A 24,461-nucleotide genomic window follows, 5' to 3' on the forward strand; every position below is an offset into this window, starting at 1 on the left:
ACACCTCCATAAAGCAACACCACCAAATCCCCAAACCACCTATGAAGATAACGCATTGCAAAGCTGCAGACTTTGAGCAAGACAAGGTTGCCATTCATGCATTCCTGAAGCAGTCATTTACCAGTCCCTTGTAGGTGCTCGGCTCTGTCAAGAGCTTGGTGAGACACCATCCCAGTCTTCAGAGTGAGGTGACAGGCAGTGATGAAGGTGCCGGGGAAGCGACAAGATCAGAAAGACCGGGGGACGTGGCAGCCAGCAATCTGGGAGAACGCGGGCTCGAAGAGGGGAGGGAACAGTTAGGGCCGGAGTGACCGGGCGATAGCAGCGCGCGTGGACAGAAGAGTACGAGAAAAGGCAAGAGCGAGGGGCAGGGGTGTGTGTGGAAGAGCCAGTGACGGACAAGCCTGTAAAAACACCTCCGAGGCGAGACAAAAGATCCGAGGAAGCTCCAGGGCAGGACATCGCCGAGTTACCGAAAGCCACCACCATAAAGAGCGGAGGCGCTTAGAGCCAGCCCCGCTCGTCTAGCCGGGGTGACGCCAGCTTGGGGACGTGGGAGGGGCGGCCTGGACTGGCGGGCCGCCGCGCACGTGCGCAGCAGGTGCGCCCAGCAGCTGGCTGCCAACCGCGCCCGCGCCGACAAAGCACGAACTCTTCTCGGAACCTACGGCCGCAGCCAGCACTGCAGGCTGTCAGAAACATCTTTATTGTCCCCGCGGACAAGGCCAGCCCAGGAAGCCCGCCAGAAAGAGAGAGAACGGCGGAGAAGGTTTAAGGGCGGCGCGTGCGCGGTAGCGCTCCGAGAGCCAGGAGGGGCGGGGCGAGTAGAATGTTTCCCAGAAGCCTCGGCCACTCGCAGCTGCCGGAGCTCCCGCGCGGCGTGCCCCGCCCATCACGTCCGTGCGTCCTTCGCCTTCGTAGTTCCGGGCGCCCCCTGGAGGTTTGGTGGAGCACTGCGGCGCCCGCGAGCAAGCTAGCGTGCGGCAGGTCCCGCCGTCCGCGTCGTCACCACAGCGCGCCGACCTGTGGCGGCGCGGCTGAGCCCCGCGGAGGAAGGGAAGGAGGGAGGGAGAAGGGGGGGAGACCGCCCGACACGGCGGGGGAGGGGAGCGGCGGTGGCGCAAGCGGCACGGAGCAGCGCTGCCCGGGTCCACTGCTTCGTGGCTTGCGTGCTCCCTACCGGGCCGACCGAGCCCGCGGGCCCCGCGCGCTTCCCAGCGGACGGAGGAGTCCATGGTGCGGAACTTAGCGGCGGACTGACGGGAGACCTGGCCTCCTGCACTGGCGGTGCCTGGACCTCGGCCTGAGGTAAACACGGGCCGGCCCGGGAGAGGGGACGGAGAGACGGACGGGGCCGGGTCGCAGCGCAGCGCGGTGGGCGAGCGGGCCGGGCGGCGGGCGGGCGGGCAAAGTTTGGGGCTCGCGCGCTCCTCGGGCGGCGTCTAGCGCTGCGTGCGAGCAAAGTTGGAGCCGCGGCCCGCGGGATTGAGGTCCCGTGTGCGCACCGGGCCCAGGCGCGGGGCGCTGCGGGGCGGCGCGGGCTGCGGGGCCTCGGCGGAGCAGGAAGGGGCTCCAGGCCAGGGCCGCAGCCGCTCCCCCACACCCAGTGGAAACGTGTCGGGCGGGCTTCCGGGCGCTCCCAGGCTGGCCGCTTTACCCTGGAGTTCGCGTTGATCGCTGAGCCTCTCAGCCCGGTAGTGAAACCAAACTTCACGACGCAGTGTGACCTCTCCAGCGCCTGAATGAGGAAGATCAGGCGCCTAGGCTCGCCGGGCCTTCCACTCAGTTGCCCTTAGCTGCCGCCCCCCCCTCCTTTTTTTTTGAAACCTGCTGCCTGGGCTGCCGTTGAGCTAACCGGCCAGGAGATGGAAACTAAAGTGATCGCTCACCCTGATGGAGATTTAGGGATTTTGTGCCATTTAAAAGATGGCTTAGGGATTCGTGGTCACCGTCCTGCCTTCCGCGCGTATCTTGGAAAATTGACTTAAAAGACACCTTGTGATTGATGAAAATATTCCCCGATAGAAGTGGTGAATTAAAATGCCCGTGCATCAATATGGATAATACCGTATTGCATTAATGTATAGTTAGCCGTCTTCTTGTGTGATTACAATGCCTAATGTAAGTTGTACACGTTAGTTTGTACATCTTATTATGTCTGAGCACAGTTTTTTTTCATTCATTTTGGATTACATTTTGACTGCCATCCTTATACTAGCAGTGAACTAAGATAATGTAGGCAAAACTGAAGTTTTTAGTATGCCTTGACTGATAGAAGCTGTTATTAAAGTTCCTCCAGTTTGGGCAGTTTTCCTTGAATTTTGGGAAAAGCATATTGATACGTGTATTTTCTCATTTTCAAGGAAAAGATAACTCATGCATGGCTATTTGCCACAGCAGCAGAACATCGAAGGCAATAGATTCTTGGCCTTTGTATTTTACCGGTAATTTTAGTAGAATTTTAATGTGTAATCCCGTCTCCAAACCATGCCCCATTCTTTCCTGCTTTGGCATTTGGTTTAACCATTTTACTACTGCTGCTGCTGCTACTGCTAATACTGCTATTACTACTACTATTATTATTGCTGTTGTTGTTGTTTTCGAGACAGAATTTCTCTTGTGTAGCCCTGGCTGCCCTGGAACTCACTCTGTAGACCAGGCTGACCTCGGACTCAGAGATCCGCCTGACTCTGTCTCCCAAGTGTTGGGACTAAAGGCGTGTGTCAGCACACCTGGCTCATTCTACTATTTTGCTTTTATTTAAAACCCGAAGGAAAAAGTTGGGAGGCCCTTTGTTAGTTATTTCACCTAACTAGGATAAATGAAATTTTGAAAATATCTTTGGATTTGCTGAACTAATTTGCCTTTTGTTTATGCAGTCAAGTTTTCAAAGACTAGTGGTTCTCACTGTAGCTTCTCTTTAGCTATAGTTTTTTTTGTCGGTGCTTGTACATAATCATTTAGATTCACTGTAGAGGACTTTGTCTTTTAAATTGAAGTATATTTTGAGTTTTCAGTTGGGTAGAACTTTAATGTTGGTTGCCCTTCTGTAATGATACTCATGGTGAAAAGACTTCTTCAGTATGACAAAGGAGAAAAATATAAAAGAAAGAAATGTAAAATTATTATGTCATTTAGTAATGTGTTGTAAAGAAAATGTTAAGAAGCATTTTCTTCCTGGAATTCCTTTGTGTGGTTCTGGGCTTCCTATCAGGGGTGCAGTTGTCCCATCATCCTCGAGCACCTGTCATGAGACAGGGTTTCTATGTATTGTTTTGGTGGCTGTCCTGGAACTCGCTCTGTAGACCAGGTTGGCCTCGAACTCACAGAGATCCACCTGCCTCTGCCTCCCGAGTGCTGGGATTAAAGGCGTGTGCCACCAACGCCCAGCTCACAGGCAGTTTTTGTGAAGACTTGTTTTATTACCCAGGGAAATGAGGTGAGGTTTACCTAACATTGCTGCTTTTGATTTATCTCAGTACCTTCAGTAATGAAGTATAATGGTAACTACCCATCAGCCTAAGGTAGTGCACGTTTTAGATACTTTTTAGGCATTTTTTAAAGGTACTTTTTAGGGTAATGTGTGTTCAACTAATAAAAGCTAGGCATGAAATCATGTCCACTGTCGACCCCAGCACTGCTCCTGTTTTTCAGTGATACAAATCACATCTTGCCTTGCCTTCCTACTGAAAATCCGATAAAGGTTTAAATAGCTCATGCTGGCCTTGAACTTTTGGTCTTTCTGCCTCTGCCTCCCAAGTGCTGTGATAACAGTTGTACTAGTTTTAAATCCTAGATCAGTTTTTTTTTTTTAAAGTTTTTCGAGACAGGGTTTTTCTATGGTTTTGGAGGTTGTCCTGGAACTAGCTCTTGTAGATCAGGGTGATCTCAAACTCACAGAGATCTGCCTGCCTCTCCTCCTGAGTGCTGGGTTTAAAGGCATGAGCCACCACTGCCTCCACCGCCTCCACCCTAGATCAGTTTTTAAAAACACCAGAGATCTCCTGAAGCTAGAGTTACAGGTAGTTGTGAACCACCAATGTGGGTATTGGCAACTGGATTCTGGTCCTCCAGTTCTCTTAACTGTGAAGCCATCCTTCTAATTCCTAAATCCATATTCTTAATATTCTCTTCCTTATCTTGAACTTTATTTCAAATCTCAGCAGTGGTGACTGTTTGTAATAAGCCCTAGAGCTGGGAGTTAAAACAGCAGGTATCAAAGCTGTTCTCTGACATTAGTATGTGTGCTGTATTGTGTATCCCTTCCTCCCTCCAGCACAATGGTAATAAATAAAGTGAAAAAATATATTCAGGATCACTTGAATTTTATTCCTAAGAATTACCTTTGAATTGTGCCTTTTCTTTTTCTTTTAAGTTATGGCACAATAAAACTTCAGGAATTTAAAAACACCATCACCTCTTGCTTGGAAAATAACTTCCTAAGAAAGATACCACCACCGCTTATCTTTGTTAACCCAGAGTCTTTAACACTCAGCCAGCATGAGGCTTTTGTATTAGATTGTATTACTTATACTTACCTTCTCAAATGGCTTTCCTTTTTAGTCCTAGTAAAATCAGAGTTTCTCACTATGGCCTCTTACATAACTAAAGTTCCTTGAGTCTCTTCTCCAACCACATTTCTTCAATGCTCAGTATTCTCTGACTCTTCCACATGAAACAGCATCCCCTTCTCCTCATGTTTCCCATTCTGTTTTATGTACCCCCAGGCATTTTACTGCTTTCTAACATACTACTGTTAATCTACTAACAAGATCTTTGTGGTTTTTTTTTTCAGTCTAATGCAACGTCTATGAGAAGTTTGTGTTAATCCTTTTCCTATTTACTTATATTGTGGGTGTATGCACATGTGCACATGCAGCCCATGAATGGAATTCAGAGGACAACTTGGAAGTAGGTTTTCTTTAATCTTGGGCCTTAGGGATCAAACTCAAATCACCAGACTTTAACATCACATGCCTTTGTCTGCCGAGTCATCTTACTGGCCCAGGATTTGTCATTTTGTCATAGTTTTACTCCTAAAATTTTGAACAATGCCAGCATTGTAGTAGGTAATGATATTTATATGCTTTCTGTTGTAACTGTTAAAGCTAGTATTATGGTTTTTAAGCTATAGTAAGTCTCACTCTTGAAAAATTTTCCAAATTATTTACATTCTTGAATATAGATCATGTTCAGTTAGAGTCCATATTTTTGTTATTTTTTACGTGTGCACACATGTATATGTCTTTGAGTGTCTGTTCACATGGGTGCCTGAAATCCTGTTAGATGTTTGTGAGCCACTTGACATAGGTTCTGGGATCCAAACTCTGGTCCTCATTATTGAACAGCAATGCTGAGCTCTCTCCCTCTAGCCCAGGAGTCCTTTTAAAAAGAAGAGTGGCAGTTTGTGACATTGAGTCTGTCATGTGTCAGTATAGAAACCCGTGAGTATTGAGCTAAAAGCAAAGTGGTGTAACTGTCTTTTTGTTTGAAAAAAAAAAAAGGTGGTCCTTTAGAAGCTATGTTGGCTGTACTTTTGGTAGTTCAGTAGGATAGGTAGAACTGGGATTCTGGTGATGTGTCTTGAAAGGAAGGAGAAGAAGCAGTAGTGGAAATGGGAAGATAAATTGGAGGCAGAGCAGTAGTTTGGGAGATGAAACACCTTGAATAGATAATTGAAACAGCAGATATGGGTGTAATTGCCCAGGGGAGGTAATATAACTAGGAAGAAAAGAAAGATGCTGTAGAATGGGAACACAGTGGCCTTAAGTTAACTGGAAGAATGTGAGCTCCCACTGGAAGGTCAAAGAAGCAGGAGCTGAGTATGTTGTCTCGGGGGAGTATAGTCAGTAAGGTGAAATGTGGATGGGAGTTGGATAAGAATCAAGTTTTTTGTTGGGTTTAAACTCAATTCGATGGCTCATTGAAAAGTTTATTTTCAAATTGTTGTTTTTGTAATTGCTCAACTAGTTCTAACAGTGCTGAAATCAACTTTAGAAATTTTTTACCCACAGTATGGAAGACACCCAATGTTAGTCAAATGATTAATTATTGTTAGCCAATCTGCTGTACATGTTTTACCTTTTAGTTGTAGATATTACATAAATTCCATTCAATAGCTTCATAGTAACAGATATATTAGTCTGTTTTACAGAAAATACTTTTGAGTCTATAAAGACATTACATGCATTAGAGTATCTGCTTCATATCTTTATGTAGGACCATCTAATGTTGGCTTATAGTTATTATTGGTTGTCCTTCCCACCTGTAGATCATTGCTGTCCAGTTGGCATTTCTGTGATATAAATACTGTTTCTCCATTGCAGACTATAGTAGCTGATAGCAACAAGAAATCTGACTAATGTAACTGGGGAATTGGACAATATGGTTACTTTACTGAACCATGGTGGTTATAAATTAGAGGTCATCGAGAATAGATTTTGGTGATTTAGTTCATTGGTAGAGCATTTGCTTAACAGGCACAAGGGTTTTATCTCTAGTGCCAGAAGAAAAAAAAATAGGTGAAAATGGTCACTATAAAGCAGTGGTTCTCAACCTTCCTAATGTTGTGACCTTTTAATACAGTTCCTTGTGTTGTGGTGACCCCCCCACCATAAATTATTTTCATTGCTACTTCATAACTAATTTTGCTACTGTTATGAATTGTAATGTAAATGCCTGATATTTGGCCCTGTGAAAGGGTCATTCTACACTCCAAAGGGGTTGTGACCCACAGGTTGAGAAACACTGTTCAAAAGCACTGTTTTGATTACATATGACTTTTAGATGCTATAAGTTTTGAGGATTACTTAATAATGGCAAACTTTTGGGGCTGGAGAGATGGCTCAATGGTTAAGAGCACTGGCTGTTCTTCCAGAGGACCCAGGTTCAATTCCCAGCACCCACATGGCAGCTCACAGCTGTCTATAACTTCAGTTCCAGGGGATCTGACACCCTCACACCAATACACATAAAATAAAGTTAAATAAATTATTTAAAGAATTGTAAACTTTCAGGAGAATTATAAATCTAAGTATTTTATCCCTCTGAACCACTTGAGATTCAGTTGCAGATGCATTCTATTAATCATCTCAAACAAATACAAGGACAAGGACTTTCTGTTATGCTATTATTCATTACTTGGTGTTTTTTGAAGACAGGGTATTGCTATGTAGCTCTGGCTGTCCTGGAACTCACTCAGTAGACCAAGCTGGCCTACAACTCACAGAGATCCCCCCGCCTCTGCCTCAGTGCTGGGATTAAAAGGTGCCCAGTTCTGTGATATAATTATAATGTAACTGTCAAGGTCAAATAATCTTGCTATATTACTACCGTTTAACCTTGGACCCCATTCAGTTTTGCCCATTTCCTTATTTTGTAACAAAGGGATTGTGTTCAGCATTCTGGTTTCCATTTCATCCTAATGTCTCTCTAGGCTATTTTTTTTCTTTGATTTTTTTCAAGACAGGGTTTCTGTGTGTAGTCCCAGCTTGTAGACCAGGCTGGATTCTAATTTACAGATCCACGTGCCTTTACCTCCCTAGTGCTGGAATTAAAGGTGTGTGTGCCACAGCTAGGCCTCTTTAGATTCTTAACCCAGAAAAATCTTCAATTCTTTAGTAACTAATGGATATTCTGTAAGAAAGTGTTCTGAGTCTAAAGGTCCGCTGGTTACAACTTGATACTTAGTTATCTGCATTTGTCTGCATTAGGTCAGTGAAAGTCCTTCAGTGCAGTTCCTGTTAGCCTTTCTCTTCAGTTGCTTTGAGTATGCTGAGGATTTACTTTCTTTTTGGGGTGGGTGTGAGATAGGAATAGAAGAAAGAAGTTTTTGCAGACCTAGAACTGGCTCCACAAAGTCTTTTTTTCTGTCCAACAGTGAGGTTGTGCTTTGTTTTTTATGTTCTGAACCCTCAGTTGTGAGCAAATAAAAAGGAGTTAAAACATGGGAAAGAATGTTTGCGTTGCTTAATATCAGAGGGAGGAGTCCTCAGAAACCCTCGAAACAGCCTCTGTCCCCCTACAGGGTTTCTCTTGTGTAGCTCTGCAGACCAGACTGACCTTGAACTTTGACCTTGAGATTTGTCTGCCTCTGCCTTCCAAGTGCTCGAATTAAAGGCCTGCATCATCACCACCTAACAGTACTTAATGTAGCTCACTTGCTCAGCACACAAACCTGAGAATCATATTCAGGTTGCTGTGTTTGTAAAGTAGGTGCTTTTAATACTTAAGACATCTACTTCTCTCTTAAGGCAGCGGTTCTCAACCTGTGGAACATAGTCCTTTGGGAGTTGTACATTAGATAGATATACTGTGTATCAGATATTTACTATTCATAACAGTAGCAAAGTTGCAGTTATGAAGTGGCAACGAAATAATTTTGTGATTGGGGTTACCACAACATGATGAACAACTGTATTAGAAGGTTATAGCCTTAGGAAGGTTGAGAACCATTGCCTTAATGCAGTGTTTTAATGATTAGTGTTGGTACTATTTTTATGTTTGCAGTGTACCTCTTTAATTTAAAGAGGGTCATTGCCTGATATAACAGTAGGCATATGCCATCAAACAAACCTTTCCTGATTTGTTGATTCATTTGTGACGGTTAGGTCTAGAATAGAGAGCTTAGTCTTTTTTTGTTTTCTGGTTTTTCAGCACAAGGTTTCTCTGTGTAACAGCCCTGGCTGTGCAGGAGGAACCTGCTCTGTAGAACACGCTGGCCTTGAACTCACAGAATCCACCTGCCTCCTGAGTGATAGATGAAAGGTATCCACCGGCACCAGCAGCAGCAGCACCACTACGATGCATAAGTAATATATGAATGATGCACAAAACAGTAATTGTCTTTATTGCTTCAGAACTGATAACAGAGGGCAAGAGTTTCAGGTGGCTGAGCTCTTAAGAGTATTAGCTGCTTTTGCAGAGGACCTGGGTTCAATTCCCAGCATCCACATGGTGGCTCACAACTGTCTGTAACTCCAGTTCTACGAGTGCTGCCTTTTGGTCTTTGCAGGCACCAGGCACATGAGTGATACACAGTACATGGTGCAGAAAGCCCATACAAATTAAAAAAAAAAACAAAATCTTTTTGGTTTTTCGAGACAGGGTTTCTCTGTATTGTTTTGGAGGCTGTCCTGGAAACTTGCTCTGTAGACCAGGCTTGCCTCAAACTCACAGAGATCTGCCTGCCTCTGCCTCCCAAGTGCTGGGATTAAAGGTGTGTGCCACTAATGTCTGGCTTTAAAAAAAATCTTAAAACTGCCACAAATGTAATAAAATTAAAGTGATCGGGGAAGCCAATATAATTAAACATTAAAGAAAGTTTAAAATGAATTTCTTTCTTTTTTTTTTTTTTTTTTGGTTTTTCGAGGCAGGGTTTCTCTGTAGCTTTGGAGGCTGTCCTGGAACTCACTTTGTAGACCAGGCTGGCCTCGAACTCACAGAGATCCGCCTGCCTCTGCCTCCCGAGTGCTGGGATTAAAGGCGTGCGCCACCAACGCCCGACTTAAAATGAATTTCTTATTAATATAGCTACTCCAGCTTTCTTGATTATTGTTCATGTGGCATGTTTTTCCATTATTTTATGGAAAAAGACACTTAATACTTCCTATGTCTTTGCACATAGGGAGGTAGGTTATATAATTCAATTCTCTGTTTCTGTCTCTGACTGTCTGTTGCTTGATCCCCCCCACGTGTGCTCGTGGTGTGTGTGTGTGTGTGTGTGTGTGTGTGTGTGTGTGCCCGTGGTGTGTGTGTGTGTGTGTGTGTGTGCCTGTGGTGTGTGTGTGTGTGTGTGCCTGTGGTGTGTGTGTGTGCCCGTGGTGTGTGTGCTTTGACCTATATATGCCACAGTTGTATATAGAGTTTAGAGGATAATCTTAGGGTTTGGTTCTTGCCTTTACTGTTGTTGAGAGAGTGGGAGAGTGGGGAGATGAGAGAAGGAACACAATGATGACATCTTTCCAGGGGATGTGCTTAGGAAAGAACACTAGGGAAATTGTTAAGCTACTGTACATCTTGAGAGGGATAAGTTTCTCTTTTTAGGATGATAGAAATTTTTTTATTTTATTTTATTTTATTTTTTTGGGGTTTTTCGAGACAGGGTTGTTTTGGAGGCTGTCCTGGAACTAGCTCTGTAGACCAGGCTGGCCTCGAACTCACAGAGATCCGCCTGCCTCTGCCTCCCAAGTGCTGGGATTAAAGGCGTGCGCCACCAATGCCCGGCTCTAGAAATGTTTTTAGACTTGATAAGGGTATATTCCCTTTTATGTATTTATTATTGGGCTTGGGCATATTTTTATTTAAGGTTACTTGCAAAACATTAAGCTTTACCATGGTGTGTGTGTCTTGTTCTCACTCTTACCTCTTCCTCACTACCCTCCCCATATCTTTCTCTTTTACTGGTTTTCCCTTTTGTTTTCTTATTTCATTTACTCCATTACCTTATTTTCTGCTTCCTTCAGATCTCTTCTTCCCATCTCTTGATTCCCTTTCCAGATTGATGACCTGTGAACTAACTCTCTCTCTCTCTCTCTCTCTCTCTCTCTCTCTCTCTCTCTCTCTCTCTCTCTCTCTCTCTCTCTCTCTCTCTCTCAAATTTATGTTCCAAATATGGGAGAAAACATGCTATTTGTCTAAGACATACTTAACATAATGATTTTCAGTTGTATCCATTTCCCTTCAAATGTCATTTCATTTTTCTTAATGACTGGCTGTGTAAAATTCCACTGTATATATGCACTATATTTTTTCAGTTGTCTTGTTAGTGGACATCAATGCTTGTTCCATTCTTCACTAATGTGACTAGTGTAACTGTAAACATGGATCACTAAGTATCTTTTTGGCATGTTGATTTAGGAGCCCTTTGGATGGATACTTGAGAGCAGTATTAATGGGATATGGGGAAGTGGTTGCTATGCTCTTTTCAAGATTTTGTTTGTTTGTTTGTTTGGTGGGTGTTCTATTTGTGATGACCTTCCATATAGAGTTCCATAGTGGCTGTACATGTTTACATTTATGGCATCAATAAATAAGAGTGCTTTTTCTAAATTTTGGCTACTGTTTGTTGTCCTTTGTTTCCTGAATGACATTTTCTTGATTGCAAACACTTATTTCTCAAGCATGTGTTGGTCACTTGGGTTTTGTTTGTTTGTTTTGAGAACTGTCTGTTTAGCTCATTAGACCATTAGATAATTGGATGATTTGGATGTTTTGGTGTTGAAACTTTCTTCATATCCTGGATATAATCTTCCATATAATTGTTATCGATCCTCCCCCTCTCCCCTCCCCCATTCTGGAAACATTCTTTTCATTTCAGGGATTGTTTGCTTTGCTGTGCAGACACTTGTTACTTTCATGTGGTCCTGTCTCTCACATTTGGGGTTGTTTCTGGTGCTGTTGAGGGCCCTTTCAGAGCAGTCCTTGCCCATGCTTCTGTCTTGAAGCGTTTTGCTTATGCTTCCTTCTAGCATAGTGACTTCCCAGCCTGTAGGTCGAGACCCCTTGGCATTGTCAGATGACCCTTCACAGGGGTCACATATCCTGCACATCAGATATTTACATTATAATTCGCAACAGTAGCAAAATTACAGTTATGAAGTAGCAATGAAAATAATTTTATGGTTGGTGTCACCAGAACGTGAAGAACCGTATTAAAGGTCACAGCATTAGGAAGGTTAAGAACCACTGAAGTCTTTTTTTCCGTTTGAAAAGATTATCTTTTCTACAAAGCAAGGTCCCGATCTTAAAAGTCTGGTTGGGGCATGGATTTCTGAACTTTAAAGGACTATTTGTTTAGGGCTTTCTTTGATACACTTTTTTTTTTTTCCGAGACAGGGTTTCTCTGTGGCTTTGGAGGCTGTCCTGGAACTTGCTTAGTAGTCCAGGCTGGTCTCGAACTCACAGAGATCCGCCTGCCTCTGCCTCCCGAGTGCTGGGATTAAAGGTGTGCGCCACCAACGCCCAGCCTCTTTGATACACTTTTAAGGAACTTGAATTAATATATGGGTTATTGCTTTGACATAAATTTGTAGAGTGTTGTCTGAATTACCCTGTCATTTAGAATATTTTGTTTTAGGAATGAATTCATTCAGCTTACATTTTTCTCTCCTGTTCCCTTTGCTATTAACATATTTTATTGATATACCTTGTGATGTTAAATAAGCCATGTCAGTTTTTATTGAAGACTATCAAAGTCATAACAACAGAAAGTCTGACAAGTTAAAGATTTCATTTGAGAATCCACTTGACAGTTTGTAATATTGATAGTAAGATTACATTTGGTAGAGAATCTCAATATTTCTTGATCTCTAAAAACTTTATGATCTATGTTGGACTTTTCAAAAAATCAGATACTAGGTTTTTTTTTTTTCCCTAGGTTGGTCTTAAACTTGCTTTGTAATTGAGGATGACCTGGAACTTAGATCTTCATACGTGTGTCTCCCAAGTGCTAAGATTATAGACATGTACTACTGTGCATGGTATTTGTGGTTCTGGGGATGGAACCCAGGACTTTATGCATGCTAAGCAAGCACTCTAGTAACAAAGATGTATCCCTAGTCCAGTGTACATTCCTTAACTATTTATTCATTTTCCATTTATAAATCACTGAGCTAGGGCTAGGGGAGACTCTTAATGCATGTGGGACTGTGTTAGACCTGCAGCATGCCTCCCAAATCAGACAACCCCTATTACTATCCTTCCCTCTTTCTCCAGTTTTGGTTGACCTTGAACTGGTGACCCTCCCACTTCAACTTCCCAGTCCTAGGATTATAGACATGTTTTACTATACTATTATATATGGCTTTTTTTTATAGCTCAAAATGTTCTTCTCAACTCTTTTTTTTTTTTTTTTTTTTGGTTTTTTTTTTCGAGACAGGGTTTCTCTGTGGCTTTGGAGGCTGTCCTGGAACTCGCTCTGTAGACCAGGCTGGCCTCCAACTCACAGAGATCCGCCTGCCTCTGCCTCCCAAGTGCTGGGATTAAAGGCGTGCGCCACCAACGCCCGGCTATATGGCTTTTTTTTTTTTTTATGAAAATGTTTTTTTCTACATCAAAAATACTGCAAACTGCCTTCTTTTCCATTTTCTTCCCTCTGCTCTCTCCCCATGCTAGACAAGTATTCTACCTCCTAGCTGCATCCTGGCACTACCACTGTTGGTTTAGTTTTTTCCTATTGTGTTTTGAGAAATGAAAATAATTGTGGCATGTTGGAATTTGGTGAAACAGGACTGTTTAGATTCAGTTATTGTATCTTCAAGTTATTTTTGTTCTAAAAGGGTTTGAAAGTCAACAAAACTAAGGGAATGGAACAAGAGACAGAGTTAGCTATTAACATCATCGTATTAATGTACTTATGCACAATAGTGGTTTAATATAGGTACTTAAATGCTATAGAAGCTGTTATTCTGAATTGTTGGGTGTTGATTAGTCTGTTTTCTGCTACTGTAGTGACATATCTGAGCTCTGTACTTAACTAACAAAAGAGTTTACAGCTCAGGTTGTGCAGAGACATGGCACCAGCTTCTCCTCTGCTCTGTTGGGCACTTATTTCATGTAAAAAGGAGGTGTCTTCTTGACAGTCAGTGGGACTGTTTATGATTTGTTATAAAGTAGTAGCTAAAAGTAATATGAAAATCTCACACAGAAATCCAGATCATAGACACTTGATTGTATTTTTTTTAAGAGGAGTATACTGAGTGGAAAAATTTAATGTCTATATATGCCTGGTACTAATGTATTAATAAAGTTTTTTTTAAGTTTGTGTAGTATGATATAATTGATATCTGGGTTAGAATAATCCTAACTCATAGGAGTACAATCATCAAGTGCTTATTTAAGGAGTATAAAATACTGATTTAGGGACATACTTAATGAACATAATACAATGTATTTATTTTGTGATAACTAGGAAGAGGAGTTTAAGGAATTCACATAGTAAACACTAATAGAATAAAGTAGTACAAGTGTTATTTACAACGGAAAATGACTTTTCTAGAGTTAGTTATTGTAGCAATGTGTATCAATATGTAAGGAATTGCTACAAATAAGATAATTCACGTGTCAAGAAACCTTTCAAAAAACAAGTGTTTAAAAAGCGACTAGTTCTAGAGTTAAAACTCAAAGATTTTATTCTTTGTTTAAAAAGGATAAAGTATAATAAATTCAGAAACAGCACTTTGAACCCTTTTTCCCTCTTATTCTAGATGAAGAATCTATTCTTATTCCTTATAATAATTAGTCTATTTGATCATTTGTTTTCATTAATTTTAATCTTGAACTCTTGTTTTTTTTTTTTTGTATTTTGAGTATGTGTGTCTCCTTCAAATTTCATGTATTCTGAATCTTTAGTTCCTAGAGGAGGAATGTTAACAGGTGGAGCTTTGAGGGGGGTTAGGCCATGTGTGCTCTGCCCTCTGGGATGGCATTAGTCATTTACTAAAGGGCTGGAGGGGTGACCAGCATGGCCATTTTGCCCATCTGTTCATTATGCCATGTGAGGCCACTATAACAAGGCACTGTTTTAGAAGCAGGAACTGCTTTACTAAATACAAACCTGCCAGTACAGCACTGTGAGAAATAAGTTTCAGTTATTTATGGGGAAGACAATGTTAGGTATTTTGCAGCACACATGAAATAAGACAGATTTATTTTTTCTGCCATGTGTAGTTACCAGTCCCCCCCCGCTTTTTTTTTTTAAAGGTTGGTGGATTGGGGGGAATTACCATTTTGTTGATCACTGCCCTGTTTTGGTTAGAAGGATTTAACAACAAAAATCACCATATCTTCTTTTTTAAAAAAAGATTTATTTATTATGTATACAGTGTTCTGCCTGCATGTATGCCTGCATGCCAGAGCAAGGCACCAGATCTCATGATGGTTGTGAGTACTGGGAATTGAACTCAGGACCTCTGCCACCCACAGTACCTTTTTCTCTTGGTTCTTTTGCTTGCCAGGTGTGAGGGTATACTGCTCTTGCTGAGTGCTCCTACAGTTTTATAATAGTCTTTGGTTATAAAATAAATCTGAAATATCTCAGTGGTTTTTTGTTTCTAATAGACAAAAGGTTTAATCTGCTAAATATAAATTCTTTTCTATACATACAGTGTTTCTCTTTAGGTGATACAACAAGCATTATGGAATTAGTAATTTAAAAAATAAAATTTAAGAGCTTTAGGTTTGGTTTTGTCATTTAAGTTAGTGATGGTAACAAAAATGAAATCACAACATTTTCAGGAAAAATGATGGAACTGGAAATCATGTCAATGTGAGAAAAGCCAGATTTAGGCAGTTTTCACTCATAGGGATTTAGAAAAGGTGAGGGGAGATATAAAACCAGAAGGAACTATTAGGGAAAAGGATAGAATTAGTGGGACTATATGGGGCGGAATGGAAGGGATGAATACCAGGATCATGATCATGGTATGAAATAGGTATATATAGGAAAATGGCACAATGAAACTCATTGTTTTATGTACTTAATATATGCTGAGAAAAATAAAGAGGGTACTTGAATGCATAGTTTGAAGAGGATATAAGCTACGATTTTAACCAGATAGTAGTCTAGCAAAGGCAGAACTATGGGGACAGTTAAAAATATCAGTAGTTGTCATGGATTTGGAATAGGAAGGAGTACATAGGCAGAACACAGTGAATTTTAGGGCAATGAACCTGTTTAGATTCCACAGCTGTAAATGGTTAGTAGGTGTCTTACATTTGTCAAAACCTATAGGTTGTAGTACACCAAGAGTATACTCTAGTAAAAACTACATATTGAGTGATAATAACCGAATCAAGTAAGGTTCATTATTTTAACAAATACACTACTCTAGTGTGGGATGTTGATAGGGGAAGTTGTATGTGGTTACAGATGCCCTTTTTTTTCTTGTATGAATTTTCTGTGAACTTATTCTATCTCTATATTTTGTTGATTTTTGAATAGTGCAAGTTCTACATATAACTCCAGTTTACCAGATAACTGTATTTTAAGTTGATCTCTTTTTTTTCCATAACACGTCTATGTTATGGAATTTATCTTTTAACCCTTGTTAATTAATAGTTATATTAAACTTATTTGTGACAAAATACTTGACAAGAAACAATTGAAGAAAGGGTTTATTTTGTCTTAGAAATCAAGGGGATAAATACCAACTTGGTGGAAGAAAGTGGCAGGAACAGGATGCTGGCTGATTACATTGATCAGATTGTCCAATCTGACCAGGAAGCAGAAATCAATGCATCCTAGTAGTTAGCTAGCTTTCTCATTTTTATGCAATCGAGGGCATCTGCATTCACATTTATTTAGGCTCATCTTCTCATTTTAACTAGTCTACTAGATAATCCCTGTCAGACATATCTAGAGATTTGTTTACAAGGTGCTTCTAGATCCTGTCAATTACTGAGAAACCTCTCTACACAGTTGTCAGCTGACATCTGCACATGAACCGTGACACCCCCCTCATAATAATGCATGAATAAACAATTTTAGTAAGTACTGGGTTGTTCACAGACTGATTTGGCTTGCTCTTTTATATGTCAAGTGATTTCTTTCAGTTCAGAATCTGCTAAGATTGATATGCTTGGGAGATGGCAAACATAAGCATTCTCTTATGATTTTTATTCTGTAGGAAATTCCTTCACAAGGAGAGATGAAGAAGAAATCTGTATATAATCAGAATGTGAGGAATCAGGAGTGTGAAAATATGGAAGGTAATTTATTTATTTATTTATTTTTGGTTTTTCGAGACAGGGTTTCTCTGGTTTTGGAGACTGCCCTGGAACTCGCTCTGTAGACCAGGCTGGCCTCCAACTCACAGAGATCTGCCTGCCTCTGCCTCCCAAGTGCTGGGATTAAAGGCGTGCGCCACCAGTGCCCGGCGGAAGGTAACTTTTATAAAGCCTGTGTGTTGAAAGTCAAATTAAGATTTCTAAAGTTTTGTTGTCTGTTGTTTTTACAGTTTTAAGATTTGCACACTTTTCCTTCTCATGTTTTCATTGATTGAACATTTTTAGTTGAACTGCTGGGTTTTTGTTTTTTGTTTTTGTTTTTTTTTTCTTGTTTTGCTCTCTACTGGCTTAGGAGTTTCTGGATTGGGTGCATGTGTGAGTGTGCTTGTGTACGTGTGTGTGGAGGCCAGAGGACAATCTTTCTTTTTTCTTCTTTTCCTTTGAGAGACAGGGTCTCTAATTGGCCTTGGACTTATCAAGTTGGTTGGTCAGTACACCTCAGCAGTTGGCTGTCTCTGCCTCCTGAGCACTGGATTTACAAGCATGTGTTACTTGGCCAGCTTTTAAAATGTGTTTTCTGGGAATTGGCAAGCAGGTTACTGATTGAGCCATCTGACCAGTCTTTTTTTTTTTTTTTTAAGTTTTAATAGTTAGCATCAATATTATACTCTAAAGTTAATTTTTGTTTATTTGTTTACTTTATGTGTATGGGTATTTTACCTGCATTGTATGTCTGTTATTATGTGTGTGTCTAATATTAGTTTGTGTTTGATAAGTTTAATCTGAAATGCCCAGTTCAGGTTTTCTTTATAGAATTTATATTTCCTTCATCTTATACTCATATTGGAACCATGTGAGCGCCATTTGAGTGTCTTGGTTTAATACTGATCTATCTTTCAGTTTAGTGTGTTCCCTGCCTGGGAAAGCTCCAGGTTGTATTGAATTGTACAGTTTCTATTGCTTGCTTATGGCCCAGCATACACACACTTTTGTGTAAGTTGATTACTACTAGGAGTTTAAATTGGTATAGATCTCACAGAGACAGGTTTGGCATATCTATTCCTTTGTTATAAATGTATATGTTGATCTAGTAATTCCATTTTTAAAGAATTGATCTGTAGATATACTTTTTGAAATATGAGATGATTGTGTTATGATATAAGCTCATTGGTAGAATACTTATCTAATGTGTGGAGTTCTGGGTTCCATAATCGGCATTGTTTATCTTAGCCAGTGGTTGAAAACAAATGTCCATTAATAAATTATTTTAAAAAACAGATTAGTGTGTATAGTGTTCTGGTGTTTGTGTGAAGAAAGAAAAGAAATATGGAAGAATGTATATTAGAGTTTACCCTGGCTTGTTGACTTGCCCCTGTGATCCCAGTACCTGGGAGTCTGAGATAGGAGTATCCTGAGTTTGAAGCCAGCCTACCTATTGATAAACACTTTTTTTTTCTCCCTGAGACAGGGTTTCTCTGTAGCTTTGGAATCTATCCTGGAACTCTCTTTGTAGATCAGGTTGGCCTTGAATTCAGAGATTTGCCTGCCTTAGCCTCTGAAGTACTGGGATTAAAGGTGTATGCTATCACTGAATGACTGAGAAACCCTGCTTTAATTGAGGGAGGGTGAGGAAGGAATTGGCTTTTCCTTGCATCAAAAAATACTGGAATAACAAAAGAAACTTAAAGGCTTATTGTTGGATTTGGTGGAAGTGGAAGGGTGTATGAGTAGGTTTGTCATTGTAGTCATTGTTACTTAAAATGTTTGAATCCGGTAAATAATACTTTAAAATTAAATTTTGGCTCATTTATGTCCCCAAGGCCCCCACTGAAATATACAAGAAAGTTGATTGAGAATGTAGCTATGTGGTAGGACATGTGCTTATTTATTAGCATAGTAGGAGGGTGACCCTTGGAGGATACAGGCAACCATATTGCTTATAAGCATAAGTTACTTGTTTTGGGCCTTTTGAAAACATTGGTTTTTGTTGTTGTTGTTGTTTTCTTACAGGTGAAGAAAACAGAAATAATTCTGGTACTTCTGGCCTATTGTACAATGAAACGGACAGATGTCCAATATGTCTTAGTTGCCTGTTAGGAAAGGAAGTTGGTTTCCCAGAAAGTTGTAATCATGTCTTCTGTCTGACCTGTATTCTTAAGTGGGCAGAGGTAAGTTTGAGAATAAGCATAGGTAATAAATTACTGCATTTAATTTTCTATTATAGTTTAATTTCACTTAAAAAGTTGCCTTTTATAAATTACTTCATATGAAAGTATTTCCCCTCTACCTTAGGAAAATTTCCCTGTTGGTTTGAATTCCATCTTCATATTTCCTTCTGATTGTTTTTTACTCAGTGTTTTCATTCTTTTATGATTAAAGAATTTTAATATATACTTTGAAGAGCAGGCCAAACAGCTTTCTGACTCTAATTTTAGGGTATTAACTGCTTGCTACTAATAACATCTTTATCTGCTTTTTGTTTTATGTTTTTCAGAGAATTTTCACGCAGGTTTATTTGCTTTCTCTATGGAATAACAAGAATAGATGTCATGGTGTCTTTTCACTCTGAAGCTTAGGGGGTCTTGCATGTTATATTCTGTAATTTGGCCAAGATCTCACAGCTTGGAGGGTGTTGTTAATTTAGAATTATATTTTAAGTTGTTATTTTTAATTTATTGTAAGCTAATTTCAGAGTCTGAGTTATAGATTTTATTTTGATTCTTTATAATTAAGAAACAAGATATTTTGGGGTTTATTATTGAATCAGTTTGGGCCAAATAAATTGAAGTGTATATTAATCTTAAGACCTGTTGTTATAAATTGTAAAAAAATTCACTGTTTTTATATCATGTTTTCTGATTTATTATTTTGTGAATATATAAAAATTAGTAAGAGAAATTAGTTATTAGTAAAAATTAGGTGTATCTCAGTTTTTTATTTCTTGTGCTTGGCTGTTCTTTAATACCATTGAAAGACTGATTTAATGTATGAGAATGCTGTCTTTCTAATTAACCTCTTCAAGAGGTTCATTATACTAGTTGAATTAGTCTTTGGTGAGAAGAGACTAAGGATAGGTGAAAATGTATTTTGAGAAAAATAATGAGTTTAGTGAGAATATTGTTGTTAAATGTCCATATGTAACTGTAGTACTGGTTATTGAAATAATGCCTTTTCTCTACCACTCAACTACAGTTGTAAATTTTATTGAATTTAGTGCATCTGTGATATGTATATATATATACACACACACACACATATACATATATATATATATTTGACTGGGTGGGAGTTGAGAAACCCTGTTATTGCATTAGTTGACTTGAAGGTTTTATTCTTTTTTCCTGATTGTGTCCAGTGACTACATAATTATGAGCTTCAAAATAATGTGTTTTTCTTTAAGACAGTTAGAATGTGTAGACATCCTTCCTTTACCACCTCAAGTGCATCTTTCAACATAAACTTTATCATGATGTACATGTTACAGGTTTCTCTGGGTTATGTATTGAGACGTTGTAATGGCTAGGTTATAGACTGCACAAATTTAACGGCACCAAACAGTAGTAAACTTTACTATATTTTAAATTTGAAAGTACTTGGCAATATATATAAAAGTCAACACCTTTTTAACATACAATGTATTCCTTGCTTTGTCTTACTTTGTAAAAAGTGTGTATGTGTATACAAAGGCCAGAAGAGGCCCTTGGAGTTGGGAGTTACAGCTAATTGTGAGCTGTCAACATGGGTGCTGGAAACCAAAGGAGTCCTCTCCAAGAGTCTTCTACAAGAGAGCAGTACATGTTCCTAACTGCTTAGCCTTCTCTCCAGCCCTAATATTCTTTGGAAAATAAACAATTAATATTGAAGTGAAATTTCTTTTCAAAAGCAAGTTATGTGTACTATTGTCTTAAGTTGTGATTACAGGTTTAACAGAGTAAGTAACCTTGGAAGAAGAGAAGAGAGAACATTCTGAACTATTTCATTGTCCCTAGTGGAGATAGCAGCCATCAGTAAGCCATTAAACTGACCAGTAACAATAGGACAATCATATTAAAATACTGTTCATTATAAATCACGGATAAATGCATATTTACAGAGTTACTTAGGCTTCTAAATTTTCATTCAGTTCTTTTGCTGTGATAACAATTAGATGGTTTTAAAGTATGTAAATGCTTTGACAAACAATCAGATTTTAATTTCACCTTTTTTTTCATTATCAGGGCCTTTCTCATTGTTTTCAACCTCTTGTTTAAAGAAGCATGCAGTTTGTTTCAGATTGAGTACCAGAAATAAATGCTATATTTCAAAACCCTTTGCAGGCTACATTTTACATTCTTTCATTTAATTCACTTTTTTTTTTTTTTTTTTTTTTTTACGAGACAGGGTTTCTCTGTATTGTTTTTGAGGCTGTCGGTCCAGCCCGGCCTCGAACTCACAGAGATCCGCCTGCCTCTGCCTCCCGAGTGCTGGGATTAAAGGCGTGCGCCACCAACGCCCTCATTTAATTTACTTTTAATGTTTATTTTATGTACAAAGTAAGGACTCTAGCAGTAGTTTGCTGACATCAAGAATAGCCTAAAGTTCAAATAATTTTTAAGAATCTAGAGTTTAAAATTTTACTAATGTCCATTTCTAGGAGAAGCATAGCTATCAAAGTGAAATTGTGGTACTTGGAACTCTGTATGATAAGAAAAATCATAGAATCCATTCTGGTTCATTTCTCTAGATTTTTGTGTCTTCCAGAGATTCAGCTCTGCTGCAGTTTGTAGTTGAGGTTCACTGAAGTATGATTAAGAAAGGATATCAAGCACACCCTCCCCCTTCTTTCCACCTTATTTTAAGCATTGGAGAAATTCTTATCATAAGAAACTGGTATTTATAAAAGTTTTTGAATATTATTTTAGTCTGGTATTTTTATTTTGTGCACACTCCTGAACATTTTCATATCCCTAAAGTACTTCTTCCTCAAATAAAAATTAGTTTGAATTTATCCATACTCTAAAGTCTAATTTCTGTGGCTAAGCAAACAAAACTGCAGTGCTAAAGTAACTGATTGACTGTGGTCTTTAGTCTCTAGGTAAGTCATAGAATTTACTTAGCCACAAGGTTTTAGCTTAGATCGGTGTTGAGGGTCCTAGAACTTAATGGCCTACTACAGGCACACTAGAACAGATTGAACCTCTTATAACTATATTCAGTTAAGAGATTTGCTAGATGGCAGCCTCTTAGCTTAAAAGTATAACCATGGTACATGGAGTTCTGAGACAGGATTGTCACAAGTTAAGAGGGCAGGCAGCCTGTGATACATAGCAAATATCAGGCCAGCTAGGGCTGTACACCAAGACTCTATCTTAAATCAGTGAGGGGAGTAGAAGAAAGAGAAATGGAATATTTAACCTTATTGATAGTTTTAGTAAACCATCACTATTGGAGCTAAGAATCTTGAATGTAGAAAAGACCTTTGTAATGATAAGTATGCTAAAGCCAGTGTGCTAAAGTTTGCCCTTCCACCTGAAAGATTTCTTTTTCTTACACACTATCATGAGCACTGGGCATTGTTTCAGAGGACCTGATTCAATTCCCAGCACCCACAAGCTAGCTCACAATAGTCTATAACTCCATTTCCAGGGGATTTTACACTATTTTCTGACTTCTGTGGCTATTCTACTCTCACATGGAGCACACACATACTCTCAGGTACATGTGCACGGACACACACAAACTCACGCACACACACAACATTTTTTAATAAAGCTTTGAGCACACAGAAATTTAAATTATCTGAGTTTGCACATTTAAAATACAAGGCAGAGGCTACAAAAGTCTTATGCATCAATGTAAGTAGTGCCAGCCAGTCTTATTAATGATCTTCTACAGACAAGATACCTCACCTGTATGTACTAAATAAGAAAATAGGCTTTTATTGTGGGCTTGGGTATTTAGAGAGTTATGGCTTGAGAAATTGGAAGTATTGCATATTTAAAGGGCTAAATAGTTTAATAGTTTATATATATTTGGTGCTGAGCATGCTAAGCACATGTTCTACATTGAGCTAGATGGGCTGTATTACAAGGACGTGTGGTATTTATGGTGTGCGTGACGCTAATAGTTGATAACTACTGAGGGTCTTCTCTTTTTTATCTTATGTATATTTTAAGCATCATTTAAAAATGTAATTAGTTTCCCTACATAAGAAATTGTTGAACTTAACTCAGTCCTCTTCCTATGGAATGCTGATAGCTTTAGAGTGAGAATGAAAGGTTAATGAAGTCAAACTGGGCAGTTAGCAAAGGCAGTCTCGTGAGACTAGAAATGAAGATGCTCTCCAGGTGACAATGAACTCTTGAAGGGCAGTGTTGAGAACAGACAGGTACAAATGTGCTTTTAGATGGACTGAACAGCAAAGGCCAAGATCTGAGAGCAGTTGACACCTGCTGCCTACAGAATGTAAGAATGTGTGTGAGAATCTTCATCTAATATTCTTTCCACCAGTCAGGTAAATTAATGTTTAGATATATATATTTCTTTATAGGCTAGTTGTAAATGTCAGAATACTTAAAATGATTTATACAGGCAATTTGCTGAATCCTGTGTTTGTGTATTAGGAAAAGAGCCTTTATCATTAGATGTCAGATGTCATTAGATAAAGTATAATACTGCCCTAGTGTTCACAGCAGAGTGTCTTGGTGAATGTGCAAACATTCCTTTTGAGTGGGTATACTGAATGCATTCTTACTGTTAATGTTATCACAACTATTGATTTTATAGACATGCTTCTGAAGGCTAGTGTAAAGAACCAGATGTGTGCTGGACAGTGGTGGTGCACGCCTTTAATCCCAGCACTCAGGAGGCAGAGGCAGGCAGATCTCAGTTTGAAGCCAGCCTGGTCTACAGAGCGAATTCCAGGACAGCCTGGGCTATTGTACAGAGAAACCCTATCAGAAAACCAAAACCAACCTTCCCACTCCCCAAAAAATCCAAACAAAAAGCCAACCAAATGTGCATTGACACAGGCTGTTTTGAATGAATGTTTAGGTGTGATAGGGAGCAGGTGAGAATTTTGATGAGGCATGGCTAGCTGTGTTGGAACTGTCACTGAGGAAGGGATAATGGTCAAGAGTTCTAAAATAAGCACCAACCTCTAATGGTATGCATCCCTAAATCATCTTTGATTTTGAACTGTAATTTTGTACATAATATGCTTTATTTCTTAGTGGCAGAGGTAGGTGTTGTAGATGCCCGTGAACAGGAAAACCTATCTGTAAGCATAGGTTTGAGACTTAGTCTTTAAACACTTCCTTTAACACTTGCTTCTCTCTCTCTAGGAGGGGCTATCTATAGGCAGCCTATGTGATTGAGGATAGAGCAGCATCAGGAAGCAAGAAATATTAGAAACCAAGAATCCTGAATTCCCAAATAAGGAAGGTTTCCTGTTCTTACATTTAAATGTGGGTTTGTCTGAGCTGGGAATTTACAACGCTTCAGAATACTAGGGTATGTTTTACTGAAATCATTAGGAAAGATAATTTTTTCTCTCAAAATTGCCTCCTTATATAACAGTACAGAGCATTCGTTGTAAGATATATGCTCTGTTTTTAATATACATTACACTGTCAGACAGTGAGCAAGTTCTATTAACTTTGTAGTTGTATCAAAAGGTTGGATGGTATTCTTGCATACTTTGATTATGGAACTAATTAGATACTTTAAGAGTTATTTAAAGTCATATATTAAATAGG

The 24,461-nt window shown here is 39.5% G+C and overlaps 1 protein-coding gene across 3 annotated transcripts in view; it reads left to right on the forward strand.

Moving 5' to 3' along the window:
• The first annotated feature begins 1,173 nt into the window (after positions 1–1,173).
• The window catches only part of Scaf11 (SR-related CTD associated factor 11), a 48,203-nt gene continuing 24,915 nt past the window's right edge, over positions 1,174–24,461 (forward strand). For 2 of the 3 annotated variants that reach the window (XM_005067146.4, XM_013111254.3), the window contains exons 1-3: positions 1,174–1,308; positions 16,626–16,707; positions 18,736–18,893. In XM_005067146.4, the coding sequence (XP_005067203.1) occupies positions 16,647–16,707; positions 18,736–18,893 (219 nt within the window). In that variant the 5' untranslated portion in view covers positions 1,174–1,308; positions 16,626–16,646. Of the gene's footprint in view, positions 1,309–16,625; positions 16,708–18,735; positions 18,894–24,047; positions 24,217–24,461 lie in introns of those variants that run through there. The other variant, XM_013111255.3, reaches the window with a different exon arrangement.

Source organism: Mesocricetus auratus, unplaced genomic scaffold (genome assembly GCF_017639785.1).
Source record: "Mesocricetus auratus isolate SY011 unplaced genomic scaffold, BCM_Maur_2.0 Super-Scaffold_100010, whole genome shotgun sequence".
Lineage (NCBI taxonomy): Eukaryota > Metazoa > Chordata > Mammalia > Rodentia > Cricetidae > Mesocricetus > Mesocricetus auratus.